The following is a 27,935-nucleotide window of genomic DNA, read 5'->3' on the forward strand; positions in this document are numbered from 1 at the left end:
TCGTTAGGGTTGTCAACGAAGCGAACCCGGCCCTCCATCTCCACCCGCAAACCTGCTGGATACAACATGCCGTACTTAAGGCCAAGATTTCGGAGTGTGGCTTTTACCCCAGTGAATTTACGCCGGGCTTCCTGCACCATCACCGTGAAGTCAGGGTAAAGGGCAATTTTTGAGCCTTGCCAGGTAACGTCACCACGTTCTCTGGCCAAGCGTAGGGCTGTGTCTGTCTCAAAGTTCATGATGCGGGCTATCAGGGGGCGAGGAGGGAGACCCGGATTAGGTCGAGGACCAAGGGTGCGGTGAGCCCTCTCCACCACAAAGCCCGGTGTAAAAGCGTCTCTTCAGAACATGTCCCCCAGCAGAGTTTCCACAAAAACGTCCAGGCGACCCGTTGCTGTGGACTCCGGAACCCCAAGAATGTGCACGTTATTGCGGCTCCTGCGCGCTTCAAGGTCCTCATTTCTAACGGCCACATACTTCAATATGCACTCCGTTCTGTCAAGACGTTTGGTTGCCTGTGTGGTACCATCCTCAATGTCGGAGATCCGTGCCTCCGCCACATCCAGACGCCTGTCGTGCTCCTGGATCTTTGCGCCCATCGATTCGAGCATTTTATCCAGGGAGTCGAAGCGATCTGAAGCCTGCCCTCATTTCTTGCAGCCAATCTGCAGCAGGGGCTGAGGCTGACTCATTACCAGCAGGGCTCACGGCACGTTCCACCATGGCGGGGTCTCCCTCTGCTGTTTTATCCGCTAGCTTCTCAAATGGAAGTGTGCTTTGTTTCGGGTCTTTGCAACCCATGCCTTCGTAGAGCGACCGGAGATTGCCCAGCCAACTTTGGTGTCTCTAGGGCGCCACCAGTCGCGTCGAGGAGAGGGAATAGAAGGAAATTTGTGATGACCTCCGGGCCCCTCAGTGACGTGGAGACCTCCAAAGCACCACTACAGATCACACAGTGCCAACCGTCACATCCGTAACCCCAGGGCACAGAACAGAGTCCTAGTGGCGGTCCACTGCCATTAACCTCAAAATGTAGTACCAGAGGAGGGTTACCGCTGCAGCCCAGAACCGGGCCCAGAACCGTGGAGCATCCGCCTTGCCACCGGGCTCTGTGCACACCACTACCATTGGCTGGTGAAAAGGAATCTCGGAGGTCCGGCACTGTCCGGGTAAGGCAGCAGCCCCCACCAGTCAAAATACACTCATCTCTCCTGCAGGGTAGCAGCTCCCCATGAGCGGAGTCAAGTGGGCAGAGCACACCATCGCCAAAGGATCAATGCCTCCTGGTAGATTCCCGCCACTGCATATGGGGGGGGGGGCAACCCGGGCACCGGGGGCACTTAGCGGGCCCAAGCACGCTCCCTCCCCACAATATGTATGCCGCCGCCGGCCCAGCCACACCCGCACCGCCCCAGCCAAGCGGCAGTTGAGATCGGGAAGCGGTTCATCCGGGACCACACAGCAGCGCCTGGCCGACACCGTCTCGGCCGCACGAACGAAAGGCGGGGGGGGGGGGGAGCTGAGACCACCAGACCGGCACCTGGGTACTCACCGCCTTATCGGCCCCACATCAAGGGATAGGGTGCTCCGGCGAGTGCAGCGGCAATGTCCGCCTCGATTCCTCTGCTCAGGCCGCCATTTTGAGCTCCTCCGCGACTCGGACAGAGTTCGCTCCGGGACCGCACACGGACTTTCCAGCGGTCACAGAGCACCCAGACAATGGCACATGGAACCGGGGAGGCAGCGACGCTTCTGTCCTCGACCTAGCGACACTGGAGGACGGGGACAACGCGGTTAATGCTGGTCTGCTGACGGAGCTTCAACAACGCGCGGCCATCGTAGCCCGTGGCTTGGCCACGCCCCAACTCTCTGATGTATCGTTTTTGTCATTGGCCCATCACAGCCTTCTAGTGGGTACAGTTATGGGTTACTTGTCTGCGCTTTCAAACTTAATATGTTTGCACAGTCTTGCCTCTCTTTACACCACAGTTTGTGATTAAAAAAAAAAAGGGTCTGATGCTTATGTTCCCTCCAAAACCATTTGTCATGCCTCCCCGTAGGACCCAAATCTAGGCTGGTGATCCATACATGTGTGCCATTTGTGCTTATGCACTGTTGCTTCCTAGACCTTCTGACAATCAAGACACTGATTCTTATCACCATCACTCCTGCATGTAGCATTAGTGAGCTACAGTTGCTCTCTGCAACCTTCTGACAACACTTTATTTCTGAACAAATTGGTGCCTAGGACTCAGCCTTTCTTCTAGAGATGTGTCACAGACGACTCTCCTGGACAACGGGGGTTGATGAGACCGACATTCCTTGGTACCCATATGTCGATTCCACAGACACTGAATCCAATATTCTCAGTTTTTAGACGATAACAGGAAGACTGGCAGTAGCAGTCAAGACGGGTGGTCTGTGTTCCCTTTTAAACTCCGGGCAACCTGGATAGAGTACAGGCCCCGATAGGCTGGCAAGATAAGTCCTTTAACAACCTTGAACGGAGCACCTCGTGACCGAGGAGGGAATGGATGGAGTGAGTTTCCAATATGTAAGAGGGGGAGGAAACCTGTTAACAACCGGTGTGGTGCCGAGTTTGAGACGCGGAGAAGGACGCTGAGGGGTACGTTAGTCGCCATTGGAAATGCAGTTCCCCTTCTGGAGGAGAAAGCGAATCTGGCCGGGGGCGAAGGAGGAAAGCCAGGAGGCCACCGTCGTAACGAGCCGCCCCACCACGTTCCTGGAGGAACGTGGCTCGCCCAGGTATGTCGCTGTCTCCTGAGAAGAAGTTGAAGGCGATAGAGTGATGGGTGGGAGGAGACCTAGCAGGCAAGGGTTCCCCTGTATGACCCATTGCACAATAATTGCCATCAAGGCGCCAATAGTTATTTATGTTCACTGATTTAGAGTAGAGCAATTAGTCATTGAGAGCATAAAAACAAATTTGTTTTTTTGCTTTGTTTTGGTGAGCTGAAGTTTGTTTTGGTAAAGTCTTGATCCAGTGAAGTAACCAGGAGAAATATCAATATTCCCTAATTTCTCTGTACACATGATGATGAGATAGGAAGATAAGCATGTCCTGGGTGACTCCCTCATGAGCCCTTACCAAAGATAAAAAGTGCTTCAAAACCGGATTACTTGCCTGTGCTTTTTTTTCTTCATTCCGAGGGGGCATCTTTCTCCACGGTGGTCCCAGATTTCTTACTCTCGAAAAGAAGAAAATTGAATATCGTACTTGAATTCTCATTGTTAAAATCGCATGCAAAGAGGTGTTCTGGGCTCATATATTCCGCATAGTACGTTAAGGTGGTGGCATTCTTCTATGCTGGGCAATCGGTAACCCTGATGACATTTTTCACTCCAGCACCCCACACCCCCCAAAGAGGAGATGTTCCATCAACTTTACCATAAGATACCATTGAGTTTCTACATTGACTATAAGAAAGGCCATTATGTGAATGACAAGCTGTTTATGGGGTTCATTTGGATGAATTAAGGCAAGGTTGTGGTAAAAAGGACTCTTTCAAGTGGATAGTTCTCTATTAAAATATGTTGTGCAATGCCTTAAAAGGATCTCGGAGATGTCCTTGCGTATTTCCATAAGTGACAATTACAGTATAATGGGATTTGCTTGGGGGTGGCAGTTTTGTATATCTAGCTTAGAAATATATCTTAAGCAAGAAATTGTGAACTTAAATTGCGGACAGATTACTGCACACTGGTAACTTAATCAAAAAATGCCTTAATGATTAATTTAATACGAACCTAGTCAAGATCTGATTTATTTTGTATTCAAAATAGCAAAAATATTTGATATACAATTAATAAAAATGCTCAAATATCATTAGATTTTCCATTATAGCTGTTCATAATTGTTTTTGTGGTAAATCTGATCATTTCATAAACCTACGACAGAGCAACTTGATATAGATACAATGTAATGTTGCTATCGGCTGAACATAATCTCAATTAGCCATGATATAAACATTGATACTAATTCATTAATTTTAATCAATAGGTGATAATACTACATATTGTGGAAGGCTTAAAGATGTAATTACGCCGTTTCGGCGAAATGCCTTCATCAGGAAGCCGTCACATTGGTATCTGTAAAGGGACAGCAAATAGGGGAATAGTCTTCATTTGTAATATTCCCCCAAAGGATTACTTCAGTTACCATAAAAGATAAGGTTGATTTAAAAACAGTTGGTGTACTTACCACCAAGTAAAACATGCTATATAGCAGAAGATAATTTGTGAATATGAGAAAAAGAAAGCGGAAAGTCGAGCCATTAGTACCCAGTGCATAAGTAGCGGATTTTATCCACTGAAAATGTTTGTGAGTTAGTCGATTGAGCTTTCAAACCAAGACAATGATGTGCCCTTAGCATGCTGTTACCTAAGTGCAGGGTACAGAATGCCCTAAAATGATGAAGATACCTGTACATAAGCATTGTAGTTATGCATGGTGGCCTGATGCCACAGACGAGCCAGCTACGGATGCAACCTGAAGATGGGTATGTTTGTGCCCACTGTAAAATGACGAAGTGTTGGAAGGTAGACTGTAAAATATAGTATAGGCAGCATAGTGTACAGAATATTATGGAATACAGAATTCGGAAATATTATGGGGTGTGCCCCTTACTGTGCTTCTTACCGAAATGTGCTGATATGCTCACTTATTCATATAGCGATGGAAATAAAAAGAATACAGCAGAAGGGGCGGTGTTAGAAATGGGGGTCTCTAGTTGGCAGGGGTAGGTACCTTTGTCCACATAGGGGCCCTTGCTTCTAGTCAGGGTAAGGGGTATAAACTCCTAAAATAACCCCTGCTCACCCCCTTGGTAGCCTGGCACGAGTAGACAGGCTTTTCTCCAAGGCAGTGTGTAAAGCATTTGTGAACACATATAGTAGTACAATGAAAACACTACAAATGGACACCACACCAGTTAAGAAAAATAATCTTTATCTAAACCAAAACAAGACCAAATAAAAATCCCAAAATAATATTAAAAATAGGGCTCCTAAATGGTAGAAATAGTTCCGTTCAATGAAGTTGTGAATACGACACTTTTCTCACAAAGTACCTTTGATAAGTAACGCAAAACTAACAAAAGGGTCGCAGCTAAGGTGATGTATCAGTTCCTCACTTCGGGAGAGGCGTGCGTCTGTTCCTTAATGCAGCGCAGGGGAGGCAATGTGTCTGTTCCTTCCTCAAGATGACAAAGCAACAGTAAAGTCCTTTTCTCCTTTCCTTGGCAGCAAGTAGCCAGTGCAGGTCCACCCCAGACAGCAAACAACACAAGGGCAGTATTCCTTCTCAGCATCTCTGGCTCTTCTCCATGGCAAAGGTTTCCTCTTGATTTCCCAGAAGTGATCTAAATGTCTGGGGTGTGGGCCCCTCTTTGTATACACCAAAATCCTTTGTTCTCTGAAGGCACAGAGTGTCTGTACCCAGCCACAACCTCCTTTGTCAGTATGAGCCCTGGCTCCATACACACCACAGGGGGGCGGAGCCGTCATTGTGGAAGGCAGGCACAGCCCTATTCAGGTGAAGGTGCAACTCCTCCCAGCACTCCAAATGCAGATCAGGCCTATTTAGGCTAGCCCTGACGCATAAGAATTCTGGAGAAACTGTCCTCCTCCAGCCCCTGTCATCCAAAAGATAGACCTGCAATACATGGGCAAGAAAATACCCACTTTCTAAAAGTGGTATCTTCAAACACAGAATGTAAAAATCATCCTCACTAAAAGATGCACTTTAACATTCTGAGTTTAGGCATGCTAAACTTTATTTTGCTATCTTGTTCCCAGGGTCAGTTATGTTTATAAGATGTTATAAACAAACTCCCCATTCTGGCCTATGGGAATAAATTGGCATTATTTCACTATCAGGACATGCCACACACATCAGGGCATGTCCTATCTTTCACATACAATGCACTCTGCCCACAGGGGTACCTTGGTCCTACCTTAGGGTTTAGGGACTGTCAAGTTTGTGCACTTGCCAAGTCGACATGGCAGTCCCAGACTGCACACAGGCTCTGCAATGGCAGGCCTGAGCCACAATTTACAAGCTGCTTCTGTGGGTGGCACAATCAGTGCTGCAAGACCACCAGCAGCATTTGATTTACAGGCCCTGGGCACACATAGTGCACTGTACTAGGGTCTGATAAGTAAATCAAATAGCCAATCATGGAAACACTCATCCATAACACAATTTGCAAAAGAGCGCCAACGCACTTTAGCCCTGATCAGCAGTGGTAAAGTGCCCAGAGTCATAAAACCACCAACGACAGGTCAGAAAAAATACAGGAGGGAGGCAAAATGTTCTGGGATGACACTGCAAAAAGGGCCAAGTCCACCAGGCGGTTCCTAGAGCAAAATAAAAATCAATATGAGAACATGGAATAGAATTTTTGTTGGTATATATGCTCTGCGCAGTGTTCACTATATTGCTACACTTACTAGTTTGGTGTGTGAGGATAAGCACTTCTTAGTCACTGGTAAGCGTGGAGAAAAGTATACCACAGAAGGACGATTCCTAAAGTTAAAGTAATTTGAAAGTGTGAACAAACCTGTAAACGCAATCATTTGTACCCAGGCTGTGCGTAAATCTTGCTGTACTTAGTAATTTCGTAAATAGATAAGAACATTTCCTAGAATGTCTGCTTCCAGTAGGAAAGGTCCTTTAAAATGGCGACTAACCACTGTCGGGGCTACCCTTATAGTGCTGCGGTCTGTAATAGAGAGGGGATAGAAATGTAAAAACTGCCAGTATATAGAATGATAAACTCCAATAGTGTCCCTGCATGGCTTACCAGAGGTCTATCTGCAGCCGGGACAAACGCAATAGATAGTCCAGGGATGCTGCTTTACTCTCACGGGGCCCTGGTTAAGTGAGAGCAGGGGTTTCTTAATCAAGGATGGACATGGTGGACAAACTCCATAAGAGATACGGTCCCTGAAGCAAGATTAAGTGAACAATAAGATCACTGAACAGTATAGTTTGTATGTGTCCAAGCAATGTGTAGTGTTAGCTGTCCTTACTCATTCCATGAATGAGAGAAGCTGCTTAGAGTGTAGTAATGACAGCATGGTGTGATACTTTGAAATGAAGAGTCGCGGCGAACAGGGGTATCTTTAAGCTGCAGCAGTCTGCATAGTAAAGAATATACCAATGTAAAGAATACCTGTGTAAAAGATGTACAGCACCCATGATATCCCTATGTAGCCTACCGGTAGTAGAGCTGGAGCCGAAATAGTCACTGCGGGTAATCCAGGGGTGTGGCTGTACTCGCACGGAGCCCGGCTTGACGCAGGGGAGGATATATCCTTACTGGGGACATGACCCGGAAGTGGAAGATGAGAGGCGATGGCCAAAAATATGAGCACCATCTTGGAACAGGCGCAACTTCAACCACACCCACATTCAACCACACCCACATTCAACCACACCCGCATTCAACCACACCCGCATTCAACCACACCCGCATTCAACCACACCCGCATTCAACCACACCCGCATTCAACCACACCCGCATTCAACCACACCCGCATTCAACCACACCCGCATTCAACCACACCCGCATTCAACCACACCCGCATTCAACCACACCCGCATTCAACCACACCCGCATTCAACCACACCCGCATTCAACCACACCCGCATTCAACCACACCCGCATTCAACCACACCCGCATTCAACCACACCCGCATTCAACCACACCCGCATTCAACCACACCCGCATTCAACCACACCCGCATTCAACCACACCCGCATTCAACCACACCCGCATTCAACCACACCCGCATTCAACCACACCCGCATTCAACCACACCCGCATTCAAACACACACGCATTCAAACACACACGCATTCAAACACACACGCATTCAAACACACACGCATTCAAACACACACGCATTCAAACACACACGCATTCAAACACACACGCATTCAAACACACACGCATTCAAACACACACGCATTCAAACACACACGCATTCAAACACACACGCATTCAAACACACACACATTCAAACACACACACATTCAAACACACACACATTCAAACACACACACATTCAAACACACACACATTCAAACACACACACATTCAAACACACACACATTCAAACACACACACATTCAAACACACACACAACCACAACACCACACAAATACACACAACCACACCCAACCACACCCAGTCACTCCCACACACAACCCCACCCAACCACACTCACACAACCTCAACCACACGCGCGTGCACACAGAACCGCGCGCGCACACAGAGCCGCGCCCGCCCACAACCGCGGGCGCGCGCCCACCCACAACCGCGGGCGCGCGCCCACCCACAACCGCGGGCGCGCGCCCACCCACAACCGCGGGCGCGCGCCCGCCCACAACCGCGGGCGCGCGCCCGCCCACAACCGCGGGCGCGCGCCCGCCCACAACCGCGGGCGCGCACCCGCCCACAACCTGCGGGCGCGCACCCGCCCACAACCTGCTGGCACCCGCCCGCCCACAACCTGCCGGCGCGCGCCCGCCCACAACCTGCCGGCGCGCGCCCGCCCACAACCTGCCGGCGCGCGCCCGCCCACAACCTGCCGGCGCGCGCCCGCCCACAACCTGCCGGCGCGCGCCCGCCCACAACCTGCCGGCGCGCGCCCGCCCACAACCTGCCGGCGCGCGCCCGCCCACAACCGCGGGCACACGCACGCCCACAACCGCTTCTGAAAACAGGGTCACTTCATTATTTGAATGTGTTCTCGAATTTAACCATAGAAAAATTAGCTATGGTTGGTGCACAAGATGCTCCCATACTTGCACCTTTAATTTGCTTGTATAGGTTGCCATTCGGTTAACACATTCTGGTGGATGCTCTATCTAATGCTGATTCCTCAAATCCCTCTCACCTTCTCGTACTATGGAGTGGAATGGACTACTGAATATCACATCTTTCCAGGTTAGATTTTGGCATACCATCACTTGCAGTTTGTTTTAAGTGCTCTGCATCAGAGGGCATAGAAGTAGAAAGATTAGGAAACTGGCATCAGCTAGCCCAGGTGCTGCTAAAACGCAGGTCTTCTCTGTTACTTCTGGGTTGATATGAAGTCACTGTAGAGCTCTACTGTGTCACTTCCAAACACATGGGTAGCATTAATAAAAACATCGGTTGAATGGTTATATTAAACAAGATTTTAGGATGTTTGATTTGCAAAATGCCTGTAAGGATATCATCCATGTATCCTGTGTAAATAAATAAAAATAAAATCAGGCCCACTTTATAGTGATCGCTACTATTTAGCTCTTCAATTACAAATTTAACCAAAAACAAATTTGCTTAGGCCAGAGTTGCTGAATTGCCCAGGGGAGTCCCTTTGGATTACAGGTAATATTTTCCAGAACATTCAAAATACCTTTTATAGTGTATATACAATATTTGAATGTTTTCTTTAGTTTGAAAGATACAGTGGTCTGGTTAGAAGAAAGTAAGTTCGATGAAATAAGCTTCATTCAATTATTTCAAAGCATGCAGAAAAGCACAAGAAAGGGTAAAAATAAGACAAATGGAAAATCAACAATAATCAACATACGACCCAATCAAAGCACTTTTTAAGAAGCTGCCAATCTCGTACCACATTGAGGCTTGCTTAAAAAAACTGAAGGTTTGTGCTTGTAAAAACCATGTGATTTAAGAATTGGCAATTAGTAAGAAAGTGAGTTACAAATGTTGGTGTCGGTCATAGATTCATGTGCGAGTTTCTCCTTCAAAGCACCTGTATTTTTATTTCCCTCGGTGTACTATTAAATCTGAAGTATGATGGCCTCTGGGTTGGTGGAGTTCAGAGCACATCCACTTACTGATCTGAAGTTTGGACCAGTTAGTGCAATCTATGAACTACACATATCAATTGCATTTCCTGCTCTCCTGTTATTAAAGTGTACAAGAGCTTCCTAACCAGATTACGGGGAATTATACAAGCATGTAAATCTATTAGAAATGCTAATATTGGAAGACTGTAGTTACCGGAAAGCAGCATTTTACTTAATTAAGTGATGTTGTGCTAATGCAAACAACAGAGCATCAGTGTAGGGAAATTTTATGTGACTAAGCGTAGCTGTGCGTTTAAAGCTTTAGAAGTATATTCTGAATCTTTACATAGTTTTAAAAAAGATCCAAATGAGGGAAAGAATACTGAAGGATGTGTTTAAGACCGGATTCCTTTTGCTCCAGGACTTATGCAGATTTTCTGGACTTTGTTGTGACATTTTGAGTCTGTTACCCCTAAAAATTGTGCTGCAAACCTATTGTATACAATTGTATAACCATGTGCCTTCCTTTAGCATTTGACTTTGGCTAATGAGAAGAGTAATCTAATGCTTATTCAAAGAGGTAATGAGTGTTAGACCCTCAGAACGCAGTATAATATGATACTCCTGAATAACGCCTTATGTGATGAAAGGTACATTAACACACAAAAAAAAAGAAATACAGCTCAAATTAATGGAAAGAAGTGGATGACTTGGAGCAAGATGTAACAGGAGACCAGTTTTTTGCCAATGTTGCCATCCTTGTGCAACCTAATATGTAAGAGTTGATGTTTGACTGTAGACCCTTGGATATGCCTGAAAGCTGGAAAAACCCTAAAGTGTGAATCTTCTGATTGCAATGTTTACCTTGTGCTATAAGTAGTACCGCATTTGGGACTCAGATTGGAGTGGCATGTCTTTATGCAAAAGCAGGTACTCCCTTATATTAGGTTCACCATGTTCCTGGACCTTGATGTTTTAAACATTTACAAATGTTAAAAAGATCTTTCATTTAAGCACTTTTCGTATTGTTTGTATCATCTAGGGTTCATCAATCGTAACTCCCTATTCAAATAAAAAAATCTTGAAACACGTTATTTGTGTTCCATTTAGGGGGCGTGAGCTGTAATATTTCGGACTATACTGTTCATTTGCTTTGGGTTTCAGACTGATTTGCATAGAAAAGCTAAAACTAATAGAATGAAATGTCAACTTTGAAGGTGGCGAATTTGTTTGAAGCATTTCCATTTGTAACCTTTTGGATGGCTTACCCATTTTACTGGAAAGTTTAAATTATTTATTGCACTTGTGAAATATTAGCTCTTTTCCATCTGTGGGCAAAGGCTTTAAAGTAAAATGGAAATGAGAAGGTGGATTCTAGGACACTGTCAGCAAAACAAAGTTTTAAGTTTATAATATGTTTGAACATGATATTTCTTTTGTTTCTTTTGATTGATTTATTTAGGTATTCAGGAACAAACACTGGGAATGTGCATATTATTGCAGATTTATATGCAGAAGTCATAGGTGTACTTGCTCAATCAAAGTAAGTTTATTAAACCCTGTTTTGTTGCTTTGCATTATTTGTTCCAGTTGTTAAATTTCAACTGTTCGCTGAACCGTACACTAGTCCATTTAAATGCAGCATTTATAACTTCAATGAAAATTAGTTCTTGTGGAAACAGGATGCCAAAGGAAGAGAACATTCAGCAATAAAGAAAATAGTCCTGGTTCTCGCTTAGTACCATTAATTTGTAACTGCTAAGGGTGATGTGGATATCATATGTATCTTATCAAGTAAGATTAAAAGGTTTGCAATTTCCTAGCTTGCTTAATGAACATATATAAAAAAACAATCCAGGTATGTCCCACTTCATTGATATTTTTTCTATAATGAAGCTAAAACAGAGGAAATGTGAAAACTCTGCAATAACAAAACTACTGTACTAGTCTAGTTCTTTATTTTGTTAACCTCTATGTGTACGTGCTTTAGGTGATAGTTTACAAGATGATGTGACCGTAAGAAAGCCAAAGTCATTGGTCTGGAAGAACCATGCCTTTGTTACCCAGTACCACATTCTGTTCCTCATATATGTTCTCCTCCCACCCCCATTAACCTTTTTTAGGTCTCTGTTCTAGACTGCACACATGCGCTGTCTCGAACCAAGACATGCTGTAGCTACATCTGAGCTTGAAGTCCACTCATACGCTTGCCATTTGCTGGCACCACCTTCACTCCATTTTGTTTCCTCCCCATTTGTGAAGGGCATGCATAGGTCATGCCTTTTCCTGTGTTTAGCCCTCCCCGTGCGCACCGCCCAACTACATTTTTCAGATTGCGCAGTGGGTATTGTAGGGCACTGTTTCTGGACTTCTTTTTAGGTCTTGCCTAGTCAGCGCCTGCAGCTTTCTCTTTGAGACATGCTGTCATCAGGATATGGGAATAAAGCTCCACCCACTTACCACCCATATTTTGAATCGGCTCCTGTCCTTCACAAATGGTGGCTTTAGATTGGTCAATAGGGTTAGTAGTCCCGCCTTACTACCACCTTGTCTCTTCTTGAAACCGCCCATTAGGGCACCCTGTTACATGTGTTGTTGCTCCCTAGGTTTCAATTACAGCCTCAGACTTTCTAATAGGGCTTCAAGCAGGACTCACGCTTGGTCCTAAGCAAGGTTGGCAGTGGTTACTTTACTCACTAGCACATCTCACGTTTGAGATCTTCAATACATTTCCCTTCATCGGCTTCACACAGACTACAACCTAATCCTGAATTAATATAAATTCTTTTGTCACATTTCAAAGCTACTAATTGTATATATGGACATAGCTATTTGAATGTACTCGTGGTACTGTCTTGCATGCAATGCATTATGTGTAGGGTGGATTTAGTGGATCTTCTGCAGGGTGCAGTACCATGTGTGGCAAAAAGAGGTCCGTGGGACCTCTTTTGGCCACACATGGTACTGCGCCCTGCAACATGGCTAGGTAAAAAACATTGCCATTTATAATGCCAATAACTCCAACTCTAACAAATGCAAGACCGATTGCATTTTAAATGCAATAGGTCTCGAATTTGTTAAATTTAGAGCTGTTGCCGTTGAAAATGACAACATTGCCAAGCTAGTCAAGTTTAGTGAAGCTTCTTAAGTCATTGTTGCTCAGCACTGGCAGTTATAACCAGCATTGCCATAGCCAATAGGTCTCGCCTTTGGGACCTTATAAGTGTTTAGCCATGCAGCAGACAAGCTGCGAGTTTACAAACATGAGAAAGTAGATAGTGCACATTGTACATAAAACTTTGGAAAATGCAGAGAAAAATACTGCAAATATTCTAATAATACGACTGCTGTTTGGATTGTTGAATGTTATGTTGGTGCTTTGGCAACAGTCATATGGAGGGAAACTGAGAAGGATAAGGTGGTCGGTTGAGAGGAAAGAAAACTAGGGAGAAAGATAATTCATGAGAGAAGGGAAGAGAGAAGTGCTTAATTTGTAAGTGAATGAGTGCCGGTGCTGAAAGATTTGCTCAGGAGCAGCGTCCAAACCAGCCGAAAGTACATGAATAGAGCGGCTGTATTCCCAAACTGATACCCGTTTGTTTTGTTCCGTCTGCAGTGTTGAGTCTGCAGAAGTGGGGGCGGGAAGGGGTGGGGGGAAATTGGTTCACGCGGATTAAAGCTACCATGAATGCAGTTAGCCAGGGGGGCACCTGAAGGAGGCGCAGAAACATGTAAGTGAAACTTTATGCCGTTATATGTTGTCTTAACATCCCCAGGCACTTAAAGTTTAGGGCTTCATGTATGAACTTTAAGGGTAAAGTTGGGAGCAAACCTGCTGAAAGTACATGAATAGAGCGACTGTATTCCCAAACTGATACCTGTTTGTTTCGTTTAGTTTCCTCTGTAGTATTGAGTCTGCAGAAGTGGGGGCGGGGGTAGGGAAGGTTGGGGGATTGGTTCACGCGGAGTAAAGCTGCCATGAATGCAGTTAGCCAGGGGGGCACCTCAAGCAGGTGCTGCAAAACACGAGGTGCGTGGAGCGAAAAGGAGGGTGGGAAGGGAGACTGGGAGGGGAGAAGGAAGGCGCGAGACAGGAATGGAAAGAAGTGGAGCATGGTCGATACCGAAAAGGCATGCAAACGGGGAGAAAGCAGAGAGCGTTCCTGCAGGCCTCGTTAGTTGTCAGCTAGAATTATTATCTGGAAGTTACTCACTACTCTGCAGCACGTGCTTTAACTGAATACAATACTGTCTCATTGGAATTGGGGTCATACAATCCTCCTTGGAACAGCATTTACACACTTGGCTGGTGCACCGACTCGCGTGCTGCGATCTATACAGCGGTCACATGAACGGCGGTTACGCATTGATCTCGGGTGTAACGTGCGTGAACCAGCTGGTATCGGGCTGTTGTCGGGTGCGCACCTCTGCAGCAGGCGCCTGGCCCACTGACTGCTCTCGTAAGTTACGGTTATGTTTAACCCTGCCCAGCAAGGGCTCTGCTGCCTGCATCTCCAGGGATCCTTGCTGCGGTTTGCTAAGGTGGAGGCGCTATAGCATCTATAGTCGGCATGCGGCTCGGGCGTGTGCACGCGGGGTGGTAGTTCTGCTCGGATTGAAAGTGCCACGCATGGCCCGGGGCCACCTGGCAGCCATGACTCACTCGTTTGGGAAGCTTCTGGCGCGGATGGAGCAGTCCGTGCGAGTGAGGGCGGGAGGAGCTTGTGAAGTGGGAGAACGGAGAAAAAGTAGGGAAGGTGAAAAGGAAGCAAGGAGAGGGAGAAAGGGGCAAAGAGGGGGCAAAAGGAGGGAGCAAGGGAGGTACATGGGGAGCAAAGAGCGGGACCCCACGAGGAGAACAGGACGCATGGAGAGGGCGAAAAGACTGGGTGGGGTTACAGGTTATAGAGTAAGACCTAAAAAGCCCACGAGTGGTGCGCGCGATCGAGAAATCAAGTGAGCGCGGTGTCCCTAGCGGGCGCTGTGCTCAGTGAAGTAATAATATCAAGCACGCCTGTGGTTCGCACCGCGATAATTAAAAACGGATGTCGAAACAGATGGCCCATGCACGCAACCGCAAGCATTCGGCCATGGGCAGATACATGCACACGCCTTTGACCACTTGCGTGATGTGTTATCCCGGAAAAACACAAGCATAGACCAATTAAAAAATAGCCACAAGCACGAGCTTGTGAAAACTGCTGGTCAGCTCCAAGAGGCGGTATCCTTAGAGCAGCACATGCGCACTGCGCTAAGGCTCGACCTAAAAACCAGGTTCTGAGAAAAGTCTGTATCGGGCTCTCTGTTGTTGTCCTCCCCTCAGGGTGAAAAAAAAATTCTTAACTCTGCAGCAATACCACCCTTCACTGCTTTCAAAGAGACTCGTTCTGGTTCTTTAACAGTCTCATCAATCAATAACTTTATTTTTATGTAGCTTGAACTTGACTCGAAGGTATCATAGCTCTTTCAATGTGCACCAGTTACATTACTTAAGAACATGTTTATTTTCTGAATCACAGGATGTTGAGCTGACCCGAGGCTTGCACCCGCTTCCCTAGCTCCAAGGTCGACAGCTCTATCCTTTACGCAGACAATCTTTTCCACAAAAACTGAGGCATTTTCAATATTATATACAACAAAGCCATAGTTGTTTCTTATGCAACAATCAACCATTGATGAAGCCAATAGTCCTGGCTTGTTGTTGGTGAAATGTTACTTGTTCCATTGTATATCTGGGTGCAATGACCGAAGCAACAAAATACCAAACTGGCGGCACACTATGCTAAGTTTTTGTTTTTGAGTTAAGCCATGCCCTTAATTACAACGGCCATGCCACTTTGAGAGCCTAGCTCTCTCCCTCCCATTTTTTCATCCCACTAAAAGCCCGGTTTCACCTAAACTTACATCAATAGCTCCCCGCCCAAAGCTCCACCTTGTTGCTGTTTATAGATCTGTTTCCAAACCCACACACCACAGTCATTGTTTTAGTTTACATGTTCAATAACCAGATCGCCCGCTCTACACTGTGCCTGTTCCTGAAAGTAGAGTTTTTAATTTCTTTTACAGGTATACATCTACTTGTCAAAAGATTGCTCATTGCGAGTTATTATTCTCAGCTAAAAAGCAGACAAAGTCGATAATTTTTAGGCAGACTAACAAAGGACGGTGTGTTCTTGTTTTCATGAATAGGGTGCTTACTCTCACCACATTTGGTAGCAGTCTCGGGCTCCTGCAAGGAACAGTAAACTGAGCCTGAAACTAGGAGTATTTTAACAAATTCTGTTTAGCTTGTGTTAATCTCACACCCCAGCATTTTTCCACGTTCCACATGTACAGCACATGCGAGGTCTATGGTTATGTGTGTGTGTACCACACTGTAATGTACTTCATGTCTTTTCGGTTTTCGGGAGTTTCTTCTTCTTCATATTTGCATTACATGTCTCTTGCGTTTTTTTGGCTTGTGCCTTCTTTACTGTACTGCTGCCCAATGTTTTACATGGTCTGTTTTTCCTTCTAATCTGTACCGTTTTTAAATGCTTGTCACTCACCCAGTATATTTCCACCTGTCCCCTCTAAATTGCTCTGGCTACCTACGATACATTTGACCCATTGGTGGCAGTTACTGGAGTGTCTTGCATTTCTGCTGTGGCTTGAAAGGCTTTCTCTGCCTTTTCCATCTGTACCCACAATAATGCTTGTTTTCAACTTCTTACACAATTTCCATTGTGATAAAACGCGTGCCCTACCTTGCCTTTGCTCAGCTTCAAACAATGTCAAAATATGTACACATATCACATACCTCCTGCGTGTAAGGATGACATCTCTAGGTATCTGGCTTGGGCGTCTGAGTGTATTCTACAGAAAACTGTGTGCACACATTAATAAATTATAAATATGTGCACTTTTCTGTACAGTAGAATAATAGAATCATAGTGCACTCTGCCTGTATTATGTGCTGTGAAGTGAAGGATAAAGGCAGACAAAATCTCATAACCTAGTCTTTTGATGATCGGGTACATTTTTACTGCTATGTAAAATTAATTTAAAATCGAAAGTTTTCATTGTCACCTTTGATAAAGTAACTGCAGATGCAGTCCTGCAGTATTGAGAGCTGCTTTGTATAGAATAAAAATGTAGTTTTTAGATAATCAGATGCTGTGTAATTTATAATTATGAATGTTAATAATCTAGTAAAATAGTATCTGATAGAGACATCTAGCCGCAGATTGATTAATTTAGAATATCCCCAGGCGTCAGACTGGATCCGGAAAATTCTTTCTCCCTGCAATACCTCTGCACGCCGGGAGGCGGCGCCACTTGGCTCCGTCCTGACGTCGCCCACTTGGGCGAGCACTACGACTCGTGGAGTGCGACGCTTACCAACAGCTGCGGCCCAAAGCCCTGGGGGAACGCCACATAAAGCTGCTGTCTGCGCGGATGGCCTGAACTGGCCCCTCACGACACCGGTCTCCTACTCCGGCAGAATCGTCATCACGGCACTGGCGATCGCAAGACAACGCTCCTGTTAGGGACAGGTCCCGGGACCGTTGCCATCCTTCGCATACCTCTAGTAAGCACAAACTGAAGTCACAAAAGCCATCGGCTTCACACCGACATCATGTTGGGGCCTGTAGCTCACGGTCTTTGACACAATCTGGCTCCCAGCAGTCGGACCCCGCATATCCCCCATTTCCAGGTGCCTGGGCGACTCGTCCTCAGATGGAGGACTACTGCAGGGCTTTGCAATCCTTTCTTGCATTACGCACCCTCCCTAGCACGCCTTCGGGCCCCACAGGCGGGGTAGGGTCTCAGGTCGAGACTCCAACGGCGGGTTCGCCTTCTTCACCGACCGAGCGCACTGACTCTGACTCCAGAGTCGCCGCATCATCGGGACATCCCACGATGTCTAGCCCTTCCTTAGCGCCGGCGCACAGCCTTCCGGGGCTCCCTGCGACATTGCTGGAGGTGGCTGTGGCGCGGTGCACAGCACCGCGTCTGCGCACTCTCTCCCCGCAGGTTTCCACCTCGACTGATGTAGAGTTGGTGCTGATCCGACTCCGAGCGGTCAACACCTTTTCGGGGGTCGCCGACGCCGGCTCAACTTGGACGGCCAACGCCTCTTCGGAGGTCGCCGGCTCGACTCCGGCAGCCGAGGCCTTTTTCGAAGGTCACCAGTGCCGGCTCGATTCCGGCAGCCGAGGCCTTTTCGGAGGTCGCCGGCACCGGCTCGACTCTGGCGACTCCGGCAGCTGAGGCCTTTTCGGGGGTTGCTGTTGCCAAATCGACTCCAGAGGTCGAGGCCTTTTCGGAGGTCGTCGATGCCTGCTCCACTCCGGGAGTCGAGGCCCTTTCAGAGGTCGACGATGCTGGCTTGGCATCACCTTGACGCCGTTCAACGCCAGTACCATCTCCGGCTTTATTGGTGGAGGATGTACTCCCGGTGGATTCACTGCCCCCGGAGTCATTTCAATGCTCTCCGGAGCGCACACAGGTGGGGCATTGGCATTAGCTTGCATCTGTCCCCTACTGATAACTTGCTGTCCCCACCTCGTGGTGCTACGGAGGCTAGTGGGACGTTTGTCAGGGCTGCAGCCATTTTACACATGCAGCCGCCCTCTGTCTCTAGGCCTTCAGAGCCTTTGCAGGAGCTTTTCCACCAGGGCACGGGGAGTGTGGAGCCATTATTGCCATTTGCCGAGTCATTATTTGACATCCCCGTGGATCGTGCTGTAGCACATAGCCATCGGCCTGCTCCCACTGACCCTGCCTGTTTGACCCTCCATCCGGGAGCTGGAGGACTTGTGCTTCAGGCAGCCCTCTCCATCACTCCTATTCCGTTGCACCCTCCCACTCGGAAGTCTCGGTGGTTGGAGTCATGGGGCCGTGATGTTTGCTTCCGCCAGCTCGGCACTCCGGTCCCTGAACACTTTGTATGTGTTTGCTCGGGCTTTGTTTGCCCTTTGGGACGCTGTCGAGCAGCTCCTTCCCTCCTTGCCGGACAGCTCGCATGCCGATCTGGTCCGCATCATCAGTGACGGCCATTATATGGCGCATTTTTCAATTCGGTCGGCCATGGATACCACGGACTCGGTAGGTCGTGCTATGACCAGGTTGGTTGTCTTGCGCCCCCATGCGTGGTTGCACGATGGCTTTTTCCCTCAGCATATTCAGGAGTGGGTTAAGGATCTGCCATTTGATGGGCTCACTCTTTATGCTGACTCGGCGGACTGACGACTCCTGTCTATGGTTGATTGTGTTCCCAGGTTTTAATCCTCCTGGAGAATATTAGAATACGTGACGGTGCCGTCACGCTCTTTTGTGTTGCACTTTGTGGGTTACTAAGGTTCTCAGTAGCGTGGCTGTTCAGCCGTTTTCTTTCCTTCTTCTGGTACATAGGGTTGACTGTGTTGCCTTTCATTTGAGCCTCTGCCTACGAGCGCGTCTCAAGAAGGGACCCTTCTTTTGTAGGGTGGTGCCTTACCCTATGTGGGGTATTTGTTGGCCATTATATTGCTACTCTTCCTTGCCTAGGAACTTTTGCCGCATGCTGACACTTCCTACTATTGTAGGATATCACATCTGGTGAGATCCATGGGCTTGGTTTCTCTCCAGGGGTGGTGTATTGGTTGTCTACGGTGAGTCCCTGACACATCCTCGTCTCCATAGGGACTTCCGTTCCCTGATGTTTGCTTCAGGGTTTTGTCACACCTGTTCATTCCGGGTGGGTTCTTACAGCCTCGCTGTGCACATCTTGCTTGTCTACAGGTGGACATGCGCCCCTGGGGGGCAGGTTCCTCTGGTCAGTTCCGGAACGGTATCTTCTGTATTCTGTGAATACTTACATTCTTGGTGCATGCATATTATGCTCTAGGTCTTTCTAGTGCCTAAGACCTTCCCCGGCAAGGTTTCCTGTTCCTTGCTTCTTGCAGAACGCAGGGTCCGGTTAATTCGTTCCTGTCCTCTGCTTATTTCTTCTTTCTCAAGGAGTAACTCTTTTCCACATTCTCCTGCTTGGTGAATGGAGTTGGTCTATGGCGGAGTGTGCTTTTGGGCGACAGGCTTATGTCTCTGCCTTATCTCCTATTTAAAGTTTCTTCAATTCATGTTTAAGTGGCAGAATTCATGTCTCTTAGTGTATATATCGTAGGTTATACATGCCACAAAGGTGCTCGCATTCTAGGTTCTTTTTTCCCCTAGTATTAGGCCTTCTTGCTCACTCTTTCCGTTCGGGATACAGTCCCCTATTTGTTCCTGGCCCTGCCAGTTATCCACTCACAGCGGCACATTTTGGTACATTTGGCTGCATGCCTACCTCCTGAGCTTGCTCCACGGTAACTCTTCTGTTGTCACGTGTCCTACAGGGTACACATTGTTATGTGTTTATTCCGCACACAAGCATTCCCAATGCGGCTCCTGTCCTTCCCCGGTCAGTCTTCGGACTGTCCCCTGGTTTCATTTTTTGGCAACCCATATGGTGTATGTTCAGGCAGTATGCTCTACTGTTCTCATTTTGTAGGGTCCCTTTGGGCCTTTGTTCCTCATGGATCAGGAGAACCAGTGCTGGACTATTTCTTTCACAGAGTCACTGCATTTTCTCTTACGTTGGCACTGACCTTTTTAGTTCCACATTTTCTTCGTCTGTGTCTGGACGAGAGAAGTCTCAAACCATCCCTCGCCAACTTGTGGTGCTTTTGCCATCCCTTGTCCATGTTAATTTCAGAGTTTCCTGGGTCTAATGTCAGCTGCCCTGGCATTGCGGTTCCCACCATGTTTCCTCGGCCATTGACAAATTTGTTCTCCTGGCAATTGGTGGTTGTTTCGCAGACCCTCCTGCTACTATAAGGGTATGGCTTTGGTATCTATTCTAAGTTAAGGAGTCTGCGGCCAGATGTCCCTATCAGATGCAAGAGTTACTTACCTTTGGTAACGATATATCTGGTAGAGACACAGTCTAGCCGCAGATTCCTTAACGCCCGCCCATCCTCCCCACTCTGCGAAGACCTTTTCATATGGTGTCTTTCCGCCTAGCCCCCTCTTCCGGGTGGCCTTGGTCTTTCAGATGTGTGATCTCGCTACTCACTCTGGGGTAGGGTATGTTGTTCTGCCTGGGGTTCTTTGGACTCCCCCTCCGTTTTCGGGTTTGGTTGGTAGCGTGTTATTGTGCCTTTGTAGCTGGGGGTGGTCGGATTTTGAGCTCTCCACTTCATCAGTTATTTTTAGGTGGTTAAAGTCTGTTTTCCACTGTCTACTCAGCTTGCTTCACTGGTGTTCCAGATACGTGGGGTTCTTCTGCTTTTAATTCCCTCCCACCGCCCATACCTGTGCTTCTTTGTATGGCAATCAGTTAGATTGGAATTCTCTTGGTCTTACAGTCCTTCAATCACTGGGTAGTGAACTTTCAAGTAGGCGTTCACTTCTAGTCACTTGTCTGGCAACATGTTCCTTCCATGTGGTGATTCTTTTAACCTCCCTCCTATGGTGATAAGCTCTGTCTTCCTTGTCATGTCGATTGTGCACTAGCCGTAGCCCTTTCAAACTGGGGCACAGCCTGGCGCTTTGTTCGGCCATTGCTTACAGCACAGGCTCTGTGAGCTCACTCCAGTCCTTTCTGGTACAGGGGGCTTTCTCAAATAATTTTTGTTCCTCATTAAACATAATTTTCATCTTTTTTAACACACACTGTTCCTATGCTATCGCAGTTTTTTGTCATGGCTCCGCGTTATGGCGCGGAAAAATTTCCTGTAGAAAAGTGTCAGCACGCCGTCAGCGGCTTATATGGCTCCATTGATGTCACTTCCGTGGGATACGGCAGGACGGAGCCAAGCAGCGCTGCCTCCCGGCGTGCAGAGGTATTGCTGGGGAAAGTAATTTTCCGGACCATCTCTGACGCCTGGGAATATTCTAAGTTAAGGAATCTGCGGATAGTCTGTGTCTCTACCAGCTATATCATTACCGAAGGTAAGTAACTCTTCCGTATTTCTATGTCCAATTTGATTTCTGCAGTACTAATTGTTTTACACACCATTCGCTCCTACTCTGGAAGCGCTGTTTATAACTGTTATCAACCTCTTAAAGATGAAACTCAGAACGGGATTCTTTCAGGTTACTGATAAAAGCGATGGAAGACTTAACCCACTAAACATTTTTTAAATCTTCTCCCATCCACCTGGCCCTCCGATTACTATTCCTAAAAAGCATTGACAGAGCCACTAGTCTTGACATTAATATGTAAAGACAGATGTAGAACCCTGATCTCTGCATGAAGCCCATTTGCTGTCACTTGTTTCAATGGGGGTGCGTTGTTGTTATGTTAACTGTATTCAGCTGAGATGCCACATGGTGACCTTCACAGTCAGAAATGCTGCCGATCAATGTGGCCAGGCATCTTGTAAGAGGAGCCATCACTGCCCCTTTGGGAAGCAGCCAGTGAGGAAGGTGCAAAGGAGTTGGCGCAGACAATACAGGCAAGCGTTACTTGAGGGGAAATCTCCTTCCCGATCCTGCACAATGTCCCATCCATTGCAAGCCGGTATGCTGTGGCACATTATTAATAGTGGACTGCCACATCCTTCTATTGCAGTCAGACAACCCATACTTCAACGTTTGTACTCTGTGACCTTTCTATGGCAATTGTTTTTTGTGTGTTTTTTAATTTTATTTTACTGCCAATTCTTGTTTTGTTCTCCTTTTGTTCATATTCCCTTCCATCCTGCCATTTTTCAATACGTTGCTTTCTTACTCTGCAAGTCTGGTGTCTGCTTTAGTACACTCCCCAATGACAATGTCAACTCAGTAGGCCATGGCCAATAAACATTGACAAAGCAATAGCCCTTGTATTGCTGAGACCTATTTGCTTTGCCAATACATGTTGTGTTTCTTTCCAATTATAACAGTCTCAGATACTCTAGACATACCAGAGGAGATCAGTGCATACGCTATCATCCACACTAAAGGTGCTTTGCTTTAGACAATTGAAGAACCCAAGTGTTACAGCTTAATGATTATGTAGCATAGTCCAAAAGTGGTGGAGCAAGGACTGTACCTTTTCCCAAAACATGTTGATTTACCTTGCCAATACGTCTAATAAGTCTCCCATCTCACCTTGACATTGCGAGCAAGTCGGATACTAACGTATCCTCAAATTGGGCAGCTTTTAGGGTAACCACTGCACCCTCTGTATTGTCCGAAATCGGGCAGCAGTAATTTTACACCATGAATAGGGCTTTTCAACTCTTGGTTCAATCCTGGGGAGCCTGAATTTGGGGAACCTGACATTTTGAAAGCGGGGGTCAAGCGGTCTGTATATTTTTGTTGGACCATAATAACTTAAGTCTAACGCAATGCTACCTCCCTTGGAAAGCTTCAACGTTAAAAGTATTAGGTCAGGGTTATCAACTTATATGCAGTTAAGACACACACTTCAAAAAATGGTAACTCTACATTTCCCTCAATTAGGCAAAAGAAAGTGGTAATGATATTTCATATAGATCAGTAATCTGTGTTCCTCTTTGTGCCTGCTTCTCCCAGTCAAGGATTTTTCCATTTAGTTAAACGTCTTCGTTTCTCCATAGAACTAGCCATCCTGCAAACCAACAGTTTCAGTCAACCACAATGCTTGGACAGTGTCACTGAAAATCCTTCATAAATTTTTCAGAAGTTCTAAGTTTCGAAATGATGAGTGCAGTGATGTTGCCAGAAGTTCCAAGATGTCTTTGACTCCTCCCTTTTGGTAACTAACTCCCCAATGAACTTTCATGGAACCGTTGAATTTCCTGCCTGGCAATAAAGCCAGATAGCTATAAAAAATGAGGTGGTTAATTCCACGTGCAGGGTTATCCTTTGCGGGAAGCTGGCTCTCCATATAGTGCACCAAAATGAGGTACACTGTGCAGAGTCCAGGCAAACCCTAAAGGAATTAGAGGCATAAATAACACCCCAAATGCTCTCTTTTGTGGTAGTGTGGGCGAGCGGTTAGGCATATCAGAGGATAGTACTAAGCATTTATTACACACACAAAGGCAGTAAATGGCACACACTTGATGAAATCCGACACCAATTTATAAGAACACATAATTTTATATAAATTTAGATACTAAGATCATCAGACTTGGTTAAGTACTTTTTGAGTTATGAATTTATACAGTTTTCAGAAATGGACACTGCATTCTCTGGACCGTCAATGTTATCCTATGGAGGAAAAGCGTGTATTGCATTCAGGCACTTGTCTGCGTCATATGGGGCTGTTCTTCTGGGTGTGAGGTGAGTATGTGGCAAGGTCTATGGCCACACCAACAGGTCACCTCGGGAGTCTCTGGGGCGTCCGGGCGCAAAGGTGTCATAGTGTTGGGTGTCCCATTTGCTTCAATGGGAGAACGTTCAAGTTACAAAGACGCTGCATGCAGAGACTGCGGACCAGTCCAGTGGAACCCACAGGGGGGCTCGACCCTTGAGATCCTCTGGCACTTAGACACACTGTTAGACCATTTCTCGGGCTGTACGGCTCTGGTGCAGAGGTGTGTCTTTTGGCATCTGGATTTTGTGCTAGTCACTCATGGTTGGAGGGGGCCTGCAGAAAGGGGCTGCAGGCTGTGACTGGAAGTCCATTCTGGGCAAACCCAAGCATGGGTTTGGCTCTTGTGGGTCTGGGAACCCCGTCAGCACGGTCACCTCCCTTGGGCTCTGGATCGCTGGTGCATAGGTGCTTTGAGGCACTGCTTGGCGGTGGTCACAGACTCACTCTGTATTTGTTTCTGCTACTGAGGGGCAAACGGGACAGCTGGCCCACTCACGATATGGGTCTCACTGTCCCTGAAGTCCCTTGACAATCATGTCGATCTTCCTCGGCGTTGGAGTCTGAAGTGGACACAACCAGCCTTGGCTGCTGCAAGGGGTCCGGTCTTGTTGCATGTATTACTAAATCAGACACTGTGATCGGTGTGGGCTTATTAATATAAGATGTGTGATACCAAACATCCCTATTTTCAGTGAAGCCATCCAGTATCTGGGGAATTCGTTTTCACCAGTATCCAGCACATGCTTTCAAAATGACTTCCCTGATTACTTTCAATATCTAGTAATAGAACTAGACATTACACAAAATATAATTCATCCTGCCTTAGGGCTCAAAGGCCTGCTGTAGGGGTCACTTGCATATATTAGTTGCAGTGACTTTGGCATGACGCACAAGATTGTGTCTGTAGGAAAGTGCCCGTTTTTGCATAGCTACCCCCCGCTTTTTGCCTGACATCTGATGCAACCTGCTTCAGGTGCCCTGGGTCCTTGCCAGTCAGGCTCTTTGGGCCTGTGTCCTTCATCCAAACTGTACTTTTGTGCCCACAACTGGCACATCTCTGGCCACAGGTAAGCCCTGTTACCTATTATCGTGGGTACCAAGGGCACTGTGACAAGAGAAGGCCTCTAAGAGCTGCAGCACCTATTGTGCCGTCCTTGGAGGCCTTGTACCTTAACACCCACACACTCCCATTGCAGGTTGTGAGTGTTGGTGCAGAGCAAAGTGTAGCGTCGACATGGCTCACATCCCCGTCTGCCAGACCTGCAACCCACTGCCTGAGGCATAGGTAAGCCATCCCTCTAACAGTGCGCACCAGCCCTCAGGTGAGGGTAAGATGGCATGAGTCCTGTACCCCTACAGTGTCTAAGTCCATTCGTAGTCATTGTAAGTGTAGTAAAGCCATGAAGAGCATATGGTCTGGGAGTTGGTCATTACGAACTCCGTAGCTCCATAATGGCTTTACTAAATCCTGGTCAGCACATTATACCCACACTGTCAGTGTGGGATTTAATGTAAAATGCACTCTGAGGGCATCTTAGAGATGCCCCCTGAAAAACAACCAGCCCTGGTATGGCTTCTGAATGGCTACTTGCCATTTGCTACCACCATCAGACAGGTTTCTGGACCCCCTGTGTAGAGAGCCTCCACTCTCTGGGTCTCAAATCCAAGCCCATCCTGGGTAGAGGGATCATGCCTCTTCTCCCAGGATGGGCTGGGTCCACGAAGGGGAAGCTTTAAAGGCCTGCCACCTTTGGAAGCTGTCCCTTTCTTTTGCTGCCCCCAGCAACTGGCTCCCACCGGTTCTGCCCTGCCTCCCCCACTTTGGACGGGAAAATCAGCAGGAAAACCAAGCTAGGAAGAGGTGTGCCCACCTTTGCCAACCCCACCCCTTAGGTGGGGAAGGAGAGATGAAACGCACATCTCAGTCCCCTCCATCTTGAAGAAGAGGGGACTCAGCCAATTAGGGAGAGGCTCATTACTCCTTCCCACTGGAGGGTGGCATAATAGGGGGTGTACCCACCCCAAGGATGGGACCCAGTGGTCCCGACCTGCACACCACATTTAACGCCTTTAAATCTAGTATTTAGGATCCAGCCTGAACCTTGCCTCCTCAGATTCGAAGAAGAAAGGAGGACCGAAGAGCAGTGCTGGCCCAACTCCGACCTGCCTACAGCAAAGAACCCGGCATGTCTAGCAGCCTGCAGTTTCCCAGAGCCCGGAGGACCTGCCCTGCAACCATGTTAGACTGTCTCCTGTTAACACCGGATTTGCTCAACCAAAGGCTCCAAGACCCAGATCCAGGTGGTCCCGCAGTTCTGCACCACTGCACGCGGCCACCACTGCCCGAGTTTGAGTGGCCACACACCACAAGGTCTCCCCAGGGATTATGACCTGAAATCTAGTGATCCCCGACCTCCCTCAAGCTTCAAGGAGACACCTGCAAACTCATCCTGAAGGGTCCCTGCGCCCGAAGGCGGTAAGAAGACCTCAACCGCGACAGAAGGTGGTCAGAAGAGTCAGACAACAAGACACCCCTGCACCCGATGCTCCACCACCTTGGATGGCCCCAGCGACGGTGTCCAGGCATCCCCCAAGATCCCGGCTTACGTCTCCAGCCGGTGGTCGCCTTCAGGAAGCCTCCCAGCCCAAGCCTGCAGCAACTTTGCCAAACCGAAGATCTCCATTGAGAATCGCAGGGTCCCAGACGTCTCCTTGGCACCCTGTACCCCCAGTGCCACCCGTGGTGCAGCTCCTGTGCTGATTGTTGGCCCCTGGAGTGCTGACCTTAACCCTGGGAGCATTGCTCCCACACCCGAGTAGCCTGCTTGTAAGCAGCCCCTAACCGAAAGCCCGCTTAGCCCCATTGGCTAACATTGGGACCCTGCACCCGGCCGCTGGTGGTGCAACTCGAATGCCTACATAGACCATGGGGGAACCTTGGTTCCAGCCCCCACTTGTAAGATGTTTACTGACCTGTGAAACCGATAACCTTATTCTCCCATAGGAACCCATGTTTTGAGATTTGAGATTTTAGGCGTTGGGAAGTGTTGAACTGTTATTGTGTATGAGGAAAACAGAAACTATAACTAAAGCCAAGAAAAGTCTTACTTTGTATGGTGAGATCCTTGGGTGTTGTCTCGGCATACCACCCCCAGTACTCAAGGTAATTGGAAAGTAATCAAAAATTATTCTTAAAGTAATTGCGGTGTAATTCAAACTGCTTTTTAAAGTCATACCAACCTGTAACAACTGAAAATCCATTCCCAATTGCATTTCTGTGTAAAGGGTTACCAGTAAAAGTATTCTACCGATCTGTACTAAGTCCTATTTGGTTCTAGAAATAAAATACAAGTATACCTTCTTTATACTTACTCAGTTTGTCTGGATTCTGTCTTAGTGTGTGCCGTCAGTCTTGATTGAGTGAATACAATAAATACTTAACACACCCTCTGGATAAGCCTAACTGCTTACCAAATTTAGCCTCTGCTATACCTTTGTGGACTCTCTGGACTCCGTGCACACAATACCATACTTTGGTATAGTATATACAGAGCCAGCATCCTTCAGTGTCATGTGTTTTCACTCATGGTTTGCACCATGTCACGCAGCCTGAAATGACCGTCTGTGTGGAATTTGTATCTGATTCCCCTAGGGTGGCATAAGAGATGCTCCAGCCCTTAGGGACTCTCTTTTGCTCCCCTGCCCTAGGTACCTGGAGTGCCATTTACTAGGGGCTTACAGGGGTGTTAAAGCCCTTTGCCAATTGTAGCACAGTTAGACAACTTCTTGTTTTCAGGAAGAAGCACTGGCATGGAG

General features: G+C 47.3%; 1 protein-coding gene across 19 annotated transcripts in view; it reads left to right on the forward strand.

The window, feature by feature from the left end:
- Positions 1-27,935, forward strand: part of FRYL (FRY like transcription coactivator) — a 2,516,714-nt gene that overhangs the window by 534,994 nt on the left and 1,953,785 nt on the right. For all 19 annotated transcript variants that reach the window (XM_085642132.1, XM_085642134.1, XM_085642126.1 and 16 more), the window contains one exon: positions 11,289-11,369. In XM_085642132.1, coding sequence (XP_085498258.1) covers positions 11,289-11,369 — 81 coding nt within the window. The remainder of the gene's footprint in view (positions 1-11,288; positions 11,370-27,935) is intronic.

Source organism: Triturus cristatus, chromosome 2_2 (assembly GCF_964204655.1).
Source record: "Triturus cristatus chromosome 2_2, aTriCri1.1, whole genome shotgun sequence".
In the NCBI taxonomy this organism is placed as follows: Eukaryota; Metazoa; Chordata; class Amphibia; order Caudata; family Salamandridae; genus Triturus; species Triturus cristatus.